This window comes from Mesoplodon densirostris, chromosome 2, assembly GCF_025265405.1.
Source record: "Mesoplodon densirostris isolate mMesDen1 chromosome 2, mMesDen1 primary haplotype, whole genome shotgun sequence".
Taxonomy (NCBI): domain Eukaryota; kingdom Metazoa; phylum Chordata; class Mammalia; order Artiodactyla; family Ziphiidae; genus Mesoplodon; species Mesoplodon densirostris.
In genome coordinates, this window is record NC_082662.1 from 27,919,408 (window position 1) to 27,938,485 (window position 19,078).

At 45.4% G+C, this 19,078-nt stretch overlaps 1 protein-coding gene across 2 annotated transcripts in view; it reads right to left on the reverse strand.

Annotated features, from left to right (window-relative positions):
* The window catches only part of CSMD2 (CUB and Sushi multiple domains 2), a 660,274-nt gene that overhangs the window by 302,044 nt on the left and 339,152 nt on the right, over positions 1-19,078 (reverse strand). For both annotated transcript variants that reach the window (XM_060081981.1, XM_060081974.1), the window contains exon 10: positions 10,385-10,506. In XM_060081981.1, coding sequence (XP_059937964.1) covers positions 10,385-10,506 — 122 coding nt within the window. The remainder of the gene's footprint in view (positions 1-10,384; positions 10,507-19,078) is intronic.

Here is a 19,078-nt window from a genome sequence, read left to right on the forward strand (position 1 = left end):
GGAACAAGGAGCAAGGAGGGCAGCCGAGGGGTCAGCGGGGAGGGGTGAGCAGCATGGCTGAGTCTGCATTTTGCCTGGCAGGCCAGAGCAAGCAGTCTGGATTTGAGGGTGAAGATGGGGGGGAAGCTATAACTCAGCATGGAGGGAGGGCTGGAGGCAGAGAGACCTGCCAGGAGGTTGGTCCAGGGCCCAGGAGCGGGACGAGGGCTTAGGGGAGCCTGAGTCTGTGTTCATTGCAGAGAGCGGGTGGGGGAGGGAATCCTGGAGACTGTACCCCTCAGCACACAGCCGCCTTTCTGGAGAATTGTGGGCAATGGGAGTGGGACCATGGAGGGTCCCCACCCTGGGCCCAGAGGACGTTCCTTGTTTCCTGAGACCATCCAGGACCAGCCGAAGGACAGGGATCCCAGTCCTGCCAGCCTGTGCCCAAGGTCTCAGTGAGGCTCCAGAGGATCTGACAGCTCTCAGGTGTATTTTGGGAAGCTGGAGTCCCAAGAGATCGAGACTGAGATTGTTTTGTCCAGTGACTGCATGTCTATAACTGCCTCCTAGCTGGGCTCTGGCCTCTGCTGCCCATCCTTCACTCTGTACCAAAAACTCTGTGCCCCACGACCCCTTAGAGCTGGGGTTGGATAACTATGGTCCTTGGGCCAAATCAGGCCTGTGGCCTATTTTTGTTTGGCCCCTTGAGTTAAGAAGTGTTCTTACTTTTTTAAAGGGTTAAAAAATACATAAACCACTACAAAGAAGAATATGCAACAAAAACCTCACATGGTCCTCAAAGCATAAAATATTTATGATCTGGCTCTTTACAGAAAGTTTGCTGACCTCTGGCCTAGAGCAATGCTTTTCAAATTGAGTTCCCCGGCACCCCGGGGTTCTACAAAGGTACTAAGGGGGCACAAACAAAGGCGGGAAAAGAGCCAGAGTGGGCAGGGCCTTGCTCCAACCAAAGCAGTTCCTTTTGATCTAGTTCATGATTGGGACTCTGTGACAGACATAGTGGTTCACTCAATGTTCCTCCCACCATTTACCCGTTCTTAATAGAACGCTGGCTTTGTTTGGAGTGTGGCAATATACCTGGCTAACCTCAGAGCTAAGGATAGTGAAGTGACAGGACTCTGGGCAATGAGACATGAGCTGAGGAGTCCTCAGGGCATTTTCCCACCTTTCTCCTTGTTTTCCTGGAATACAAATATGAGGGCAGAGGTGAAGCAGCCTTCTTGTGATCATGAGGACAAGAGCCACGTGCAAAGCATGGCAGAGGGAAAAATAGGAGGTGCTGAAGACGCTGAGAAAACTACTAAACCAGCCCTGGAGTCTTCACTTCTGGACCTTTGGGTTATGGAGAAAATAATCAGTGTTTTGTTTAAGCTTCTGTGGAGGAGTTTTCTGCAACTCACAGCCAATCAGAACCTAATGACTATGGGTTCTGAAGAAAGGCTTTCATCACCACAGAAAAGTTGATCAACTCTTGAGCCTCAGGAGAAAGTTCCGCTTCTTGGCATGGAAACCCTAGGCTTTCCATGGCCTGCCCCTGCCCCTTCCCAGTGAGTCAGAGCTCCCTCCACAGCCCTAGGCTCCAGGCCTGCTTCCCTATTCCTCCTCAGAGCACTTCTCTGAGCTCCTGAGGGCTGACTTTGGCTTCCCCCAACCCCCCGCCTCGGGATACTAATGCTGCGAACAGCCTGACTATTAGCTCCATGAAAGGAAGGGAACACCCTTTCCCTGGGCACAGCCTGCATGGTGACTCCTGCCTGGGTCTTGCTGAGGGCCCAGGGCAGGGCTGGAGTACTGGCTCTTGGGGTGGGGCGGAGGGGAGTCCGGTGGAAGGGTTGCTCTGAACCTTCAGGAGTTCAAGCAGAGAGGCCTCCAGCACCTTTAAGGAAGGTTTTTGAGGAGGTTGGGAAAGAAAGCCCAGGGGCAGAGATTGAGAACTTTCAGAGGTTCTGGAACTTTGGTCACTACCTCAGGTTTAATTTTGCTGGCTCTGAGAGTAGTAAGCCCTTCATCCATTCATTCACTCATTGGTTGATGGATTCATTCATTCAATTATTCACTCAACAGTTAATACGTCCTTTTGCCAGGTGCTGGGCTTTGGAGAGGCAATAGAGGAAGACAAACATGGCCATTGCCCTGAGACCTCACAGTCTAGAAGGGGAGACACACGGGTATATGCGAAACACAGCGCAGTGTGATGAGTGCTGAAATCAGAGGAACACAGGGATAGGGCAAATGTGAGGGGCACAAAATCCCGGCTAGAGGAGGGAGCAGGCCTTGTCTTCACGAATAGAGGCGGGTGTGTGGGAACAGGCCACGGCCAGCTCTACGGGAAGAGGGATGCCAAAATACACCGGAAACTGAAAACAACTGTAAAAAGGAAAGGGATCAGGGTCAGGACTTGGAGGAGGCCATGGAAGGGTCCCTCTAGAGCCGCCCAGGTGTGAGGAATGAGCTGTGGGGGAACTTAGGGAAAACTTCTCTCATCACCAGCCAGCATCTTGCATGGGGCGCAGCACAGAGAGTGCAAGAGTGAATGTTTGCTCAATGAATAAGTGAGTGAACGAAAGGGCCAACACATGGGTCCCTGACATTTGCACGAGAGAGTCATTGCTGGCTGGAGAGGTATTTCTCTGTTCTTCACATCTACAAAGGGAAGAGTGACACTGATAATCCCCAAGGAGTGAATAATCAAAACGCTGTTATCTTTGGCTTTGAAGTTCATAAAATGTGCTTCCCTCTCCCTCCCCCTTCCAGGCCCCCTCCTTCTCCTTTGCATCCTCATCCCTCTCCCTCCCATATCTCTCTTTCTCTCCTGCCTGCCTTTTACTTCTTTTCTAGCACAGGTGGATTAACTGTCCTGATCAAATCCAGCGAGGATCATATGCAAACTGACTCCCATGTCTTAAGTTCATACTGAGAAGCTGTGAAGGAAAGGCAGATGTGCGCTGGTAGGGGGCACCGACTCAGGTCTGGGTTTCAGTCCTGACCACGGAAATTTCATCAGCCACACCCTTCCTGAGGCTGAGCTGAAAGGTCCTAATAGGAGGAGGCTCTGGGGCCCAGCATGGGCGGGGCCATACCTGAGGAGCTACCTGACCCAGAGATAGGTCTCTTCTGTCAGTTGTTAAGTAGTCAAACATCTGCTGAGCTCCTCCTCTGTGCCGGGCACTGTGCTAACTGCAGGAGAGATAAGCAAAATGCCACTCCTGCTTTGGGGGCTAGCATGAGCTATGGAGGAAAGAGATTCCCAACACAATGCAATGTAACTTGCATGCAAACGGAAGGAGCTGATGAAGTGCTGGAGGAACAGAGGCAGGACTAAGACCTGGTGGAGTTAGGAAGGCTTGTCTGAAGAGCAGGGATCTGAACTGTGTCTCAGAGGTGGGTAGGGATTTGCCTGGAGGAGAAGGGAAAGCACACTGGGATAGGATGTGCTGGACAGAGTTCTTAAAGGGCCAGCTGTGTCTGAACCAGGAGTTCAGTGTGGCTGAAGCCAGGGCTGCCTGAGGGGAGGTGGGCAGGAGGGTCCTTTATGCTTTGCTGGGAGGGAAGGGGTTGTTACTTATCACATACGCCAGGTTGGTCAGAGCTACCAGGATGCTCTTTAAAAATGTAGGTTCCAGGTTTCCATCTCAGACCCACTGAATCAGATCTTTGAGGAAAGAGCTTTGGAATTTGTGTCTTTAAACTCTCTCCAGGTATTTCTGATGATTGACTAAATTTGGGAAATGTTATTGTGGGCAAAATGACTACAAAAACTAAGATAGCCCACCTGGCCAAGGCGGGGCTCGCATTTCTCCAGACCATCCCAATCAAAGGGAGAATGCAGAGCTGTGTACCTAATAGGCCAGCATCACTTGCTCTGAGCCGCCTTTTCTCTTTTCCCTGAATCTGCCCAGCTTCCGGGAGGATGCTTCCGGGAGGATGGACCAAGGTGGTTTTAATTGTTTTATTCTTAGTTTATCGAGGAGAGACATACCCTTCACCTGCCTCTGCAATGAGACTGTCAGTTCTTGTTCCCACAGTGCAGAGCAGCACAGCCCCTGGTGCTTAATCAAGGCTGGCATCTTGACGTAGGTTCTCGGCCATTCCCATGTCAGACCATTTTTGGGTCTTGTTTGGACCTTCCAATTGCCCTTGGAGGCCCTAGTCACTGAAACATTCCCAGCTCCCTCTCAAGCTCAACCAGGAGAGGTCCTACAAGGGGGATGAAATGGCAGGAAGGGTCCTCATGCCCACACACATACAGGTACTAGGGATGTGTAATCATTCCATGATCATAAGGAGACCTGCTCTACACTCCTGTGGGCAAACCTCTCAGCTCCTTCTCATGACAGCATTTTTCTTCACCTGCTCATTGTGAAAGGAGCCCCTGCATTCTCAGTCCAATTTGCCTCTCACTCGCTCCAGATCCTTCACTCACCATCCTCTTTCTCCTACATCTTCATTCTCTTTCTCTGTGCTTGTTTTGCCCACAGCCTACAAACGGGCTCAAAATCCCAGTATCCTAAACAAACACCCTAAGTAGCCCAAAGCTTTCTGTCCACCCGACCTCCCTCATGTGCCCTTTCTCCTTCCCTCACTTCACAATGAAGTCAAAAAGGCTGTCTACATGTCTGGCCTCTTGAGCACCCCCCCATCCCCATCCATTCACTCCCCATCCCACTGTTGTTTCTTTCCCCCAAAGCTCCACTGAAAGGTCTTCTTCCAAAACCAAAGCCAACAGTCTCTTTCCAGTCCTATTCTAACAAGACGCTTCTCAGCGTTGCCATTGTTAGACATATCCTGGTTGGAAACTCTTCCTGCTTTTGTAGCTTGATTTCCCTCCTACCACGTTGACTGCTCCTTCTCTGGTTCTTTCACTGGATCTCCTTCATCTGTAAGGATTGTGTTCCCAGATCCATTCTAAGTCTTTTCATTCTCTTTGCTCTCTCCAAGAAGGGTTATCCACTCCTTACGCTTCTGTTCCCAACTGTGTGTTGATGAAATGACCCCCAAATCTCTCTCTTGAACCCACATTTATCCAGTTTCCAACCAGTGTATCCAAATGTCATTGGATGAAATGCAGGCACTTCAAATGCACATGCTTCCCTCTTGACTGCTGCCAAGCTTGTTCCTCTTCTTGTATTTCCTTTCAAAGCCACCGATTGGTCCATGTCAGAAAACACTGAGTCATCAGCTATTTGTTCATTGAATAAATGTTTACTGAGTGCCTACTATATACCAGGCATTATGGTGGTCACTTGGTAAACAATGTTGAATGAGACCTCTCCTTCTCCCTCCATCTCACACCCAATCAGCCATCAAGTCTCATCCCATTCCCTAAATTCTTCTTAAATCTGTCTCCCCCTCCATGTTTCCAAAGCCTTGGTTGATGACCCCAGATTTCTTACTTGGGTAACTGCTTCAGCCTCCTAACTGGTCTCACTCCCCCCAGTATCCCTCTCTAATAGCTCTACTGATGCCAGAGTAATCTTTCAAAAATTCAGACCTTCCTTCTATTGCTCTGGTTCAGAAGAAAGAACGGCCCTCATCCTTCCCAAGGCTGATTCCAGTGCTACCAGTCCCAGCCCCTCCTATCTATTCTGAGATCTTGTTCCATCCAGTAGCACAGCATAGCTACTGAAGTTCATGGGCAATAGACCCAGGAAGACTAGGTTTAAATCTCAGTGCTGCCACTTATTTCCTGGTTATGTGCTATGAGTAAGTTTCTTAACCTTCAACCTGTCCACGATTCAGTTTTTTCATCCATCAAATGGGTCTTTTTAAAACCTAATTAATTGGTGCTATGCAGAGAATGAAAGAAAGTCATTTACACAGAAGGCCTAGCTCAGTTCTTGGCACATGACAGGCATACAATAAGAGATAGCTCTTATTGTTATTACCAACAGCCTAACACTTCTACCCTTAAAAATCCGTTTCAGGATAAAACTCAAGCCTCGCTACCAAGCATGTGTGTTCACCATGATCTAAATCTTGCTGACCTTTCCAGCCTCATCTTGATATAGGCATGTTGAATTATTTTCAGTTCTAAGAGACTGTTCCAAACCTTGGTGCCTCTGCACAGGTATCCACTCTGAAATATTGATTTCTAAGCCTACTTATCCTTCAAGACCCTGTTTAAATGTCACCCCCTCTGTGAAAAGTTCCCTGACCTTCCAGGTAGTGGCTCCTTCCTAGATTTTCCCATCGCACTCTAGACTCATCTCCATTAGCACTTATCCAAACTCTAGCTTTACATTTACTTACATGACTTCTCTCCTATGTGCACGCTCCTGTGCAGGACAGAGATCATATCATGGTCAATGAACGAATAAATGCTCATCTCATAAAACATATTGTGAACTTGGAGAGGCTGTGATTTTTGCTGAAGGAGATGTTCCCAAAGTGACCAGACAAGCAGTCCTTGGACACACTTGTTATCTTTCCTGTGGGCCAGTGAACAGGGGTAGGAAAACACTATGCACTTTCCCTGATATTTACAGGAAGACAGCTCCGAGTCTTCAGTCTAAGACTTTGAGTTTCTACTCTTATACCCTCCTTTCGGCATTGTATGCTCCCTGGCTGTCTTCCTGGGTGGTGTCAGTAAGGAACTCCCTTCAGCCTTTCTGGGCTACCCCAGCACTACCTGAAGCCCAGTAAGAACCCATGAAGCTGCTAAGAACACCCTTCTGAACAACTTGACTCTGAGGGAGTGTCCTTCAGAGGGGCTGGCTTCAGGAACCCAGGTTGGAGTGACCTCCTGCAGGGCATGTGGGGTAGTGACCAATATGGGGCCATTGACCTCCACACACCAGCCAAGCCTAGGCCTTCTGAGGGCAAATCAAATTGTTTCTCAGAAAATTCTCACGCCTTACCTACACTTCCTCCTGTACCCCACCTTCAGATTCAAAAGCAAACAGAGATAAGCATTTTTAACAACACAAGAAAGAGTCCTCTAGTCAGCAACTTAATAACTTCATGGTAGTAGGTCCTTCTTATGGTTTAGCCTCCATTTCCACCCTCATGTGGCTGAAACATCCTTCTCCATTGACTAGGTTCATCATCAAATGGTTTGATAAAATATGAATCTTTCTTTGTAAAGTGCCTGGCAGAGGAAATCTGGTTCCAGTGTTCCAAGTATTATGGTCCTAGGCACTCTTGAGCAAACAATTTAAAAATGTTGAGTAAAATTTTAAAAGAAAAAAAAAAGCTTTTTACAAGTTAGTAAGTGTTATGAACTGAATTATATCCCACTAAATTTCATATGTTGAAATCCAGACCCTCAATGTGATGGTATTTGGAGATGGGGCCTTTAGGAAGGTGATTAGGGTTAAATGAAGTAATAAGGGTGGGGCCTTAATCCAATGGGTTTGGTGTCCTCAAAAGAGGGGAGGAGATACCAGAAAGTTTCTCTCTGAATGTGCACAGAGGAAAGGCCATGTGAAGACACAGTGAGAAGGAGGCTGTCTATGAGCTGGGAAGAGTCCTCACCAGAAACCAAATTTGCTGGCATCTTGATCATAGACTTCTAGCCTCTATAACTGTGAGAAAATAACTGTCCCTTGTTAAAGCCACCCAGTCTATTATATTTTGTTATGGAAGCCTGAGAAGACTAGTATAGTAAGAATTCTCAGAGTCTAAAACCCAGGCAATGTAGAGATACAAAATGTGATTCAGAGCATGAAGCTGACTTTGGCCTTGAGTGCATTTTTAAAAACTGGTGAAGTAGAGCTTTGGTTTTCAGGGCCTTGTGGAGAAGAGGGAGAAGGAGACAAAGGTCAGGGTCCACCAAAGTTAGGGTCTCTCGATGACACCCCTGAACAAAGCTGAGCTAGTTAAGGCTGCACCCTTAGTGTGAGGATGAACTAGAAATAAGCCTACCATCCTTCTCATACAGCATTGCTACCCTCTGGGTAGATCTCGAGGCTGATTGTTTATCTCAGACCTTGACACTGAGTGAACAGCAAACAGAAAACTTCCCCTGAGACTCCATCATGCTAAATCTGTCTTCACATGGGTTTTAAGCCTTCAGATTACTTGGGTGGTTTGAAACCTTCATAGTGAGAATTTAGTCTGAAGAGGTTTCTGGCTGGTAATGCCCCCAGGCACTGAGCAGAAGCAAACACACCAGCTTCTACCCAGGTCTCAAGGAATTCCCACAGACAAAGTTTATGATTCTAACCACATAGTCAAAAATTACAAAACAAAGAAAGAAACATGGTTCTGGGGGCAAGAGGTGAGAAACAACAGACAACAGAGTGAAACTTGCGAAGATTTCATATACTGAGATTCACAGACACAGAATATAAAATAAATGTGTTTAACATATTTAAATAACTTAAATATATGTAAGGAGCAAGAGATTATAAAATTACCTCAAAAAGCACCTGAAAAAAGCTAAATAGGACTTTATAAACTAAAAATAATGATATTTGAAATTAAAATAAATCTCCAGTGAATGACTTCAATGGAGGTTAGACATAACTGAACAGATAATTATTGAACAGAATGAGAGAAAATGATAGAAGTTGAGAATCAAAGAAGATAGAGTGAGAAACATTAACATGCCTTGTCAGACTTCCAGAAGCAGAAAAGAGAGAGAATACAGGAGAGACAACAGTCGAAATGACAATGGCTAAAAATTTTCCCAAACTGATGAAAGATGCAATCCATAGATTCAAGAAGCTTAATGATATCAAATAGGATGAATACAAAAATATCCACAACTAGATATATGACAGTGAAACTGCAGAACACCAAAAACAAAGGTAGGATAGAAAGAGGAAAAACTCCAAATCATTTTATGGGTTAACAATATTTTGACACAGAGATCTGGCAGGGGTGTGTGTGTATGCATGTGTATGTATGTATGTGTGTGTGTGTGTGTGTGCATATATAATATATTCTATTTTGTTATATATATAATACATAACAAAATAGAAGCAAAATCACTATGCAAAATATTAGTAAATCAAATATAGGCATGTTTAAAAATGATAATACTAGATGACCAGGTTGGGTTTATCTCAGGAATGCAAGGTTGGTTTAACATCAGAAAAATCAACCAGTGGAATTCACCACACAGGAGAATAAAGGAGAAAATCATACGATTATATCAATAGATATAGAAAGATGCTTAATAAAAGTCAACATCCATTCACAATAAAAGCTCTTAGCAAACTAGGATTAGAAAGGAACTATAAATTTAAGAAAAAGACTTCAGCAAACATCATACTTAATGGTGAGGAAGTAAAACATTGTGTTTAACACTGAGCAATGGTAAAAGTGCCTACCATCATCACAATGGTTTGACATTACACTGGAGATTCTAGGCAGAACACTGGGGCAAGAAAAAGGTTGAAGAAAAGGTATAAGATTGAAAAGGAAGAAATAAAACCATAATTCTTTGCAGATGATAACTGTCTTATGTAGAAAACTCCAAAGAATTCACAGGTAAATTATTATGGAATAGTTGCTATATACAAAAATCAAAGTATAAAAATTAATTGCATTTCTAACCACCATGCAAGAAAAAGGTAGAAAATAAAATCTTTAAAATATGATTTATAAAAGCAACAACAAATATATCTAGGAATAAATATATTAAGAATTGTACAAGATTTACAATGGAAAAATTACACAAGTGTACTGAAAGCCATTAAAGAAGCCCTAAGTAAATAAAGATATAGCATATTAATGGACTGGAAGACTTGGTCTCATAAAGATATCAGTTCTCCAATTTATCTGTAGTTTTGGTATAATTAAAATAAAGATTGCAACAGGTCATTTTGTGGATCTTGGCAAGATACTTATAAAATTTATTAGAGAACAAAGGGCACTTCACAGGAAAAAAAGTACTAACTGGGAAATAAAGATGTGAAAAGATGTATATAGCAGTGCAAAATGATACAAGATAACACAGATAAATCTTAAGGACATAATTTTGAGTGAACTTGATTAACACTATATACATCATGATTACATTTATATGAAGTTCAAATGTTGGCAAACTAAATATTTTTATGGATACACACTTATGTGCTAACTATAAAGAAAAGCAGAGGAATAATAAAGCACACAATCGAGGTAATGGTGACCTGAGGGATAGGGAATGGAATGAGGTTAGTGAGGGACACACATCACTAAGATATCTGGTTTTTTTTTTTTTTTCTTGAGTGGGGAGATGGCTACACAGGTGTTTGTTGTATTGATGTTCTTTATATCTTACATTTTACAAGTATGCTTTTTATCTACTTGGTATTTAGTAAAAACAATTTTTAATAATTGTCTGCAGAGAATCTACCACAACCAAGTTCTGGGTTTGAAATCCCTGGTAGAACAACTGTCCCAAATCCAGTCCTGCCCATAGGACACTGCCCATCCTCCCCAAGAGCCTTACCTTGGCGGGGTTGAGTGCTGTGATGATCCACACACAGTGTGCGTTGTTGTCATATTGAATGGGGAAATTAGGGGAGGTGATGATGCCCGAGGGGCCTCGAAGGTGGGCATCACACATACGGGCTGCAGAGAGGAGATGGAAGACAAGCATTTTAGTTTAGGTTAGGATGAGTTCCCATCCCACCTCCCACTTCCAGCCCAGAAGAGACTGAAGTTTGTACATCCCACCCCAGATATAACTTCCTACTTCCTGTTTCCTTCCCCCATGGTTCTTAGTGGGCTCAAAGGAAGTCACAGTTCCACAAGCACTGGGAGAGGAGTAGGCTCCATATGCCTTGACCCGCTGCTCTCTAGGCAATGATGAACTTCCACCGTCAGGCTAAGCAAGCCCCCTACCCTGACTCCACTGTTACCGAGCAGCACATCTCTACCAAGAGGGTGTGGGCTACTACACACCTTGACCTCAAGCTAGGTGGACCCCATGCACCTACGGGCCTGCTAAACTGCTCTCCTCCTGCTCTGCTGACTTTTCTGCATTCCCCCATTTGTTCTCAGGCCTCCTGAAGTAGAATCTCAGGGTGTCCTTGTCAAGGCCACCCCACTAGGTATCAGAATGTCTGAGCCCAAGGATTCTGCTGGGGCCTCTGGCTCAGCCCAGTGCCAGGCACCTAGAGTGATTTTCAGTGACTTCCCCACACTTAGCAAGTGCCTGAAATAGGCTTTTGACTGGAAGCATAAAGATTCAAGGTGAATTAGAAGTGCTCTCCTCAAGTAGATATAAAGTGTTATCAATCACAACTTAATCTAATTAAGCTCTTTAAAATAGCTTCTAAACTAATTAGATTAAGTAGTGATTGATACCAGTTAAGGTACTACATTGTATCTAGGTGTTTGCCTTCTTTAAAAACGTGTTCTTTAGTTCCAACCACTTCATTCTTCAATGTTAGCGCTCAGCTATTTTAATAAAGAGTTCTATGAGCCTGTTCTGTTGCTGCCCACATGGCAATTTATCTTAATTGTAGGCAAAGTGCCTAACGGTAAAGAAATAGTGAGCAAACTCAACAAGCCTAAGTATATAAAATGAAAGTGGTGTCAAACCTGGTTTCCTCTGGTGGGGCAAAATATCCTAGAGCTCCTCTACGTGTGTGGACAGGGCTGTGATAAACCTTTCCCAGGAAACCCTTCCTAGGAGGGCCTGGGGAAGCAGGCTCCCCAGCTCTGGACATAATTAATCTCTTCTCATTTCACACACTCATTCCTGTGCTCATTCATTCCCACATATACTGAGAGCCTAGTAACAGGCCAGGCAGAGTGTGGGGAGAGAAAAGTGTCTAAGACACAATCCCTCTTCTCTGAAGGGCCGCCAGCAAGTGGAGGGAACAGATGTGACAAAGAGTTACAACTGAGTGGAGTGAGTGTTGTCAGGGGTTACGTGCAAGAGACCCGGGGTCAGAATTGCTGGCCCTCCCAAGTCCTGCACCTGAAGGATCTTCTCATCCTGACCTCAGATGTTGAATCAAGTTTGAACAAAGCCCTAGGGGAACCCTCTCCCGCACTCCCCTCCCGTGCATCTGATTGCTCCTGTAATTCTGTGCTGAGAAACACTGACAATCACTGATTCCACTTGATACAACTGGGCCTGAAGGCAGCACCGCATGGGGAGGAGAGAGCAGGCTGTGGGGTTTACCAGCTTGGCATTCTGGGTTTTAAGTCCACTTGCTATTTGTTTAAGTCTGGTAAGTTAGAAAACCTCTCTGATTCTACTTCATCTGTAAAATGGGACTAGTGATATTGCCCCACTGAGGCATGGTGAGGATGAAATTCTATGAGATTTTGGATATGAAGGTTCACCAAGGATCCGAGACATCATCAATATTTAACAAAGGGGGGCTGGGACTGTCAGACTCTGATATTATGTTCATTCCATCTCACTATCCCCAAGATTTCTCAAGGCCAGGGATCTTAATTCTACCCTTCCTGAAGTTTCTTTATAGGATTTTTTTCCCCTGACCACACTGGAGGCTGACAACATCACTAAACAAATTAGAATACGATAATCAAAACCCAAACCCTGATCCCAGCCCACCTTTGCAAAGAGGACCTGTGGATTCAGAATGCTAGGCCTGCAGGGAATCCTGACAAATCTCTACCAGCACTACCTTACACCTATTCTGGAGACTCAGGTTTTGCTGCCAAAAGCCCTCAGCTTCAGACTTAATTTATCCTGCACTTGTTTCCAAAAATTAGATGGTATTTGCAGTTTGTTGAAATGTGCTGAAGATAAATTAGAGAGAACAGGTCAAAAAGGCATTTACCACTTTAAGGGCTTAGAGGGGTTTTAATTAAAATATTACAATCTGCAGCTAGTTAGCATGGAGCACCTAAAAATAGGTTCACAATGGAGCATCAGCTTCTTTTTTCCTCTGCTGTCTGGGTAAGGTCAGGGGGTCTGCAGACAGACAGACTTCTCCCTGAGCAGCCAGCCGCTGGGATCCCACCAGCAGATGAATAGCTCATCGCTGTGACCCACAAGGGCTGGCGAGATGGCTGATGCTCAGACAGTGACTGAATAAATGAATAAACACATATTTATGTTTCTCTATTTGCCTTTTCCCATCAAATGCCTTGCTGGATAGTTTTCAGGAGACTTTCCAGGACCTTCCATGCCCAAGCTCTGCTGCAAAGTCCCATTCTTCCTCTGAACATCACTACACCATATAACAGGGGCAGTATTCCGGGGGACTTTAGGGAGATATCATTTAGACCCACAGCCAGTTCTGGCATCACAGAACTGGTGCAAGTGCCTCTGGTCTTCTATCTTCTCCCCAAGTCTTATTCCCACCCTGCTCCATGCTGGCTTCCCTCACTTCTCCTACTACTGACCTCCCTCCTCATCCTTTCCTTTCCACAGTTCTCTCTCTAGAACCACCTCCTGGCCACCAATTCTAATGCAAAGAAACTCTGACTTGTAGCTGCAATGTCTTTCAGAACTGCCTGCTCCAACTTCTGCCGTGAGTGAAGCCCTTCTCCCCCCTCCTGGGTCCGCAGCACTCCGCAGTGGAGAGCTTTCTCCTCCCCACCAGTGTTTTGTTCCACAAACAATTGCTAACCCCCTGGAGGAAGTCTTCTCTGACCTTCATCTGTATCTCACTCCACTGACACCAAGTTTCTCTCTACCATCAGCTCCCTGTCTTCTCCTCCATCCTTACCCAACTTAGATCCCATGGTCCACCATTATGATAATTTTCTTGCAAATTCACCTAAGTCCCTTGCTCCTTTTTCCTTTAAATAATTGCCCAAAAGACGTCAATTGTGGATGAACTTCTCCACCTACATTCTCTAGCCCTGCCCCCATGCAGTAGAGCCTTGCTGGAGAAAAATCACATGAGTAGGAAGATTGGTGTCACCATAAATTCATGATCACCCACCTCAAAAAGTCCTGGATATTGTCCAGCAACTCTGCCATTTAGCCCTATTAAGCTCACTCTCCCACTCTGCTCAAAGACCCTTTCATGCTTCCTCCATGTCCCTCGGACCTCTCACCTTTCCCCTTGCCTCCCCTTACTCTCAGGTGATGACTTGCTTCAGTCTTCGTGGGTGGAACAGAGGACATGTGGCAGGCGTGCCCTCTCTCTCACCCCCCAAGTCTGCAATCCCGTCTGCTTATGTGCTCGTCGTCTTCCTTTTGTTTCCAACAGAGGGATGGCTCCTTCGCCTTTCAGAGGTCAGCGCCTCCTCCTGAGATCAGGTGTCCCTGCCCAAGGTCAACCACGTCCATGGCCACACCCAGGGCCTGTTGTTCTGGGACCCAGGAGAGTCCATCTGTGAGATCTTAAACTCCATCACCCCGTTCCTTTCCCTGCTGCCTATGCATCCAGAGGAGTGACTTTGGTCTCGATGCACCACCTGCTGTCCTAAACCCTAGGTCTCTCCAGACCCCAGGCTCCCTCATTTCTCCCCATCTCTCCATCCCCTCCTGACCCTTCTTCTCTCACTACCTAGTCTGGACCTCAAGACCCTCACCAGCAGCTCCTGTAACACTCTCCTATCTGCCTTTGATTAACCATCTCTGTTCCTAATCCTGGGTGCCCGGGGGCTGCCAGGAGAACCATGGCACCACCACGGACTTGTGGTTTGCCATTGTAATGGAAGCTTTGGCCCAAGTCAGTCCTCTCTCTTGTCTTTGTTCCGTTTCCTTGACAGTTCCTTACAGGGGCAATTTCAAACATCCACCACTTAGTTGAGCCACTTAACCCCAGGGGCTGCTTTCCAGTCTTTGTTGTACTCGACCTCTCTAAAGTGTCTGACCCTGCTGACCCTTCTCTCTCTGTGAAACTCACATTCATTGGCTTCCAGGATGCCTCTGGCTCTTCTCCTACCTCTGTGACTGATCCATCTTATCCATTAACTCCCTAAAAGTAGTTGTTTAAATCTGGGCAAAGAACATATAATACTTTGCACAGTTCCTGCCAATTTTCTGTGAGTTCACAATTAGATCAAAATAAATGTTACCAAAAAGTGGGGGCAAGGGGGAGGAGAGGTTGTTCTACGTGGTTCCATCTAGTGTATTTACTCCAAATTGGTGTCCAGGTGCAATTTTCAAGTAGAAGTAGGATAGAGCCTTTGGACTGCGGTGGAATCTCAGTTCCAAAGATTAGCTTTGGGCCTTTGGGCAAGTTGGTGGACCACTCCAAGCTTTAGCTAAACATAAAACATGGATGTTGCCTCTTTCCTTGTAAAGAAATTATGAAAAATGTTTACTGTACTGCTTTATACAAGTATAAATAGCTTAATGAATGGGAGCTTTATCATTAGTACATACGTATAGGTAAGGGGCTCAGGGAGCAATGGGGCATGTATTCTAGTGAAGTCAGTACATCACCCAGGGGAGAATAACTACAGAGGACAGGAGAGGAAGGTGGGGGTAGCATGGGGGAGGGACAAGGGTAGGGGTGAGGGGATGGAGAAAAGAGGAGGGGAGGGAGATGAAGACAAAACTCTGAACAACATTAGTGTTTAAGGGGGAGGCCCAGGAAGCTGACCCAAGATGGAAGACAGCCACCTGTAATTTTCACGGCATTAAATTAAACTTTTTTGTGCAATATTTCCCGCATTTCACTCCCACCTTAGGAAATGAGCGAGAAGATTCAGAGCATTTCAGTAATTTGCCCTGTGCCATATGGTATGTTACTAGCAAGGTTGGAACTTGAACTTAGGTCTCTGAGTCCTGAGTCTGGTGTTCTATTTACCAAAACAGCTCTTATTCTAGGAAGAAAAATAATGTACGACTTTCTGTTGATGATCTACTCTGTGACTCAGTGACTGTATTTCACCTGGGGCTGGTACTCCATCCCTATCCTCTGTCAACACCAATTTGTGGTCACAAGAAACCAGATCTCCTGGTTGTCAATTTGGTCTACTTCACTCCATCAGTGGTTTACAAACCGTGTCCCCCAGAACCTCAGGGGTTCCCTGGAGGTGGCTTTGTGGCTGCTGGAAGTGGTGAGAAGGGGGTAACTCCAAATCCCCCGCCCCTACTTCATTGAGAGAAGCTCCACGGCATCTATTTTATTTATGGGACCTCTGCAAAAGCTTTTTTTTTTTTTTTTGCGGTACGCGGGCCTCTCACTGTTGTGGCCTCTCCCGTTGCGGAGCACAGGCTCCGGACGCGCAGGCTCAGTGGCCATGGCTCACGGGCCCAGCAGCTCCGCGGCACGTGGGATCTTCCCGGACCGGGGCACGAACCCGCGTCCCCTGCATCGGCAGGCGGACTCTCAACCACTGCACCACCAAGGAAGCCCCTGCAAAAGCTTTTTAAAAAATATTGGGCTGCCTATGTGAAATAAGTTTGACAAGCCCTATACTATACTGCCTGTATCTGGGCCTGAATAGAATTAGTTTATCAGCATAACAATGTTTCATGTTGTCCTCAATTCCTTTGGATGATCAAAATTTTCTAGTAGTTAAATGAGAAGCTTATTTCTTCTGGTGGGAAGGGAAGAAAAAAAAGGCCTGTGAATATCTAATTTCAAATTCCAAAATGAGGGCACGGTCCCCAATTGTTCATTCATTTCAATCACTGATTCATTCAGGTTGTCCTCAAACATTTGTTGAAAACCTATCATTTGCCGGGTCGCATGTTTTGGTAGAATTAATTGTGTGGAAAATGAATGTTTAAAATCAAATCATATTTTAAATGCATTAGAGGAAAAATAATACCACTGTGTGTGGCGGTGAATCCTTTTCAGACTGTGATCTTTTGGTAACCTGCTTATTAGTGGAGCTATTGTAGAATTCAAAGAGTTTTGTCCCTTTCCGTTTTTAAAGTGGGCTTCATTTAAACTCTCTGTTAAAAAATCACAATTAGAATAGTAATTCTGACTAATTAAAAATAAGAGATTTTAAAAGGAAAACTTTCAAAACTGCCAAAATTAAAGAACCCCCCCTTGAGTTTTTTTTTTTTTTTTTTTTTTTTTTTTTTTTTTGCAGTACCTGGGCCTCTCACTCTTGTGGCCTCTCCTGTTGCGGAGCACAGGCTCCGGACGCGCAGGCTCAGCGGCCATGGCTTACGGGCCCAGCTGCTCTGTGGCATGTGGGATCTTCCCGGACTGGGGCACGAACCCGTGTCCCCTGCATCGGCAGGCGGACTCTCAACCACTGCGCCACCAGGGAAGCCGCCCCCTTGAATTTAATATCTAACTCAGCCCTTGACCTTTGGGGAAGTCCAGGACAGATCAGCCAAGTCCAAACCCAGCAACCTTTGCTTTTCTCTTCCTCCCTCACAATGACCTTGGGAGAGGGAAAAAGAGGGAGCGAGTGGCAGGAAGGTGAACCTGCCCTAGAGGCCCCTCTCAACCACAGCTAGTGCTGGTCACTTTCTATAAAATGGCTTGTTTCAATTTGGCAATCACTAGGCACTGGAGGTTTTGTTTTCCCAGTTCACAAATGAGGGACTTGTGGCTAAAAAAGAGGAAGGAAGCTGCCCAGGGCCAGCAAGCCAGCAGGAGGTAGAGTTGGTCTCTAGATCAAAGTCTGTGGGCCTCCCAAGGTGTGTGATTGCAACAGGATTGGACAGGACAGTGAGAAAACAGGCTTCTAAAAGATCTGGGGCCACTAGAGGCTGAGGGTGCGCTCTGAGGTGTGGGGAAGCTATATCCCGACAGGCCTTAGTTGTTTAGTTTAACCTAAACACGCTGCACACGAGACTCACAGATACGCTGGGGTCACTTCTAAATGAGGCCTTTCGTGTCCACTGTCTCCTCTAGTTCTCGCAGTAATGTCATAAAGCAATGTTCTATAATCACTGCCTTTTATCAAAAGAAAAGAGACTCACAGAGGTGAAAAGACAGGCCTAAGGACACCCGGCTAAAAAGTGGTAATTGTTGGATTTGTACCCAATTCTGTCTGGCTCTGTTTTCTGTGATTCCCCCCCCTCCCCCACTTCCCAGGGGCAGAGGATGGGATGAAAATGGATGTGAAAAAGCTTGGCCCGATGCTTAGTCAATAGTGTGGCAGAGAATGCAGAGTCCAGTGGATCAAAATCATTGGATGGACTTGACTGGGGCACACATGTCCGGAAAAAAAGACGAGCACATTATTTGACTGTGAACTTTCTTCTGAAACACCAGCCCTTCCCCACCCTGGACTTATTCACGTAAACAACCACCATTACTAAGAGAACTACCTGCCTCCAATGAAAAGGTCTTGGGGAGAGATCAGATCCCACCACCTCCTGAAGGCATCCTTGTTCTGGCTCCTCAAAAGGAATTTTGAAATGACAGACAGGCAAAGGGTGCCTTGGTCCTCAGACTTGGTAATTCTATGCCTGTCTACTCAGCTGGTGTCTTGGTTCCCCGGAAATGGAGTGTTGTGCTATTCAATTATTCATTTAGTAAATCATCCATTCAACACATGCTATTGAGCACCTACTATGTGCCTGGCCCTATTCAAGGCAGTGAACAAAACAGACATCCTTGCCCTATAGAGCTTATATTCTAGCACAAGGATGTTTGCTTTCTTGTCCAGCACTTCCCAATTCATAAAGTGTTTCCATATCTACAACTCCATTTGACCCTCACATTAACACAGATGGGTAAGGTAGGAGCCATGATCTATATTCACCAGTAAGAAAATAAGCCCAGGGAAGATAGGGGCTTTGCCAAATTACCCATGGCCAGCTGGTGGCAAAGCTGAGAGTAATACCCAAGAATTCTTCTTTTGTTTGATTTTTTAGAAAAATATTAGCTAAGTGGAATCTTTGAAATAATATAACTAAAATCAGTGGGGATGCAAAGCACATTAATTGTGGATCGTGGCCACCTCAAAGTTGAGTGAGAATGAATTAATCTAAGGCTTATTTGAGAGAGATTTTCATGACCCTCTTCCAGAGTGCTTATCAACACAGTAGAAAAAGGGAGTGGGTCTCAGCTCCAACTTGCCCCTTCCTCAGTGCAGCAGTGATCTAAGTTCTTTACCCTGGACCCATCTTACTCTGCATGAATTTCATCTTGATGCATGTGCCTGAAGAGAGGCAAAGAATCTCCTTCTTAAACTGGAAGGATCTGGAATGTAACTTTAGTGGGCAGCACACTTTCTCTTCCAAAGGGTCACTCAAAAGGACAACTGCTGTCTTTGTTTACAAACTCTAGAGTGACTCCTTACTCTTGTACCAAGAACTCTTGAGTCCTGGTCATGT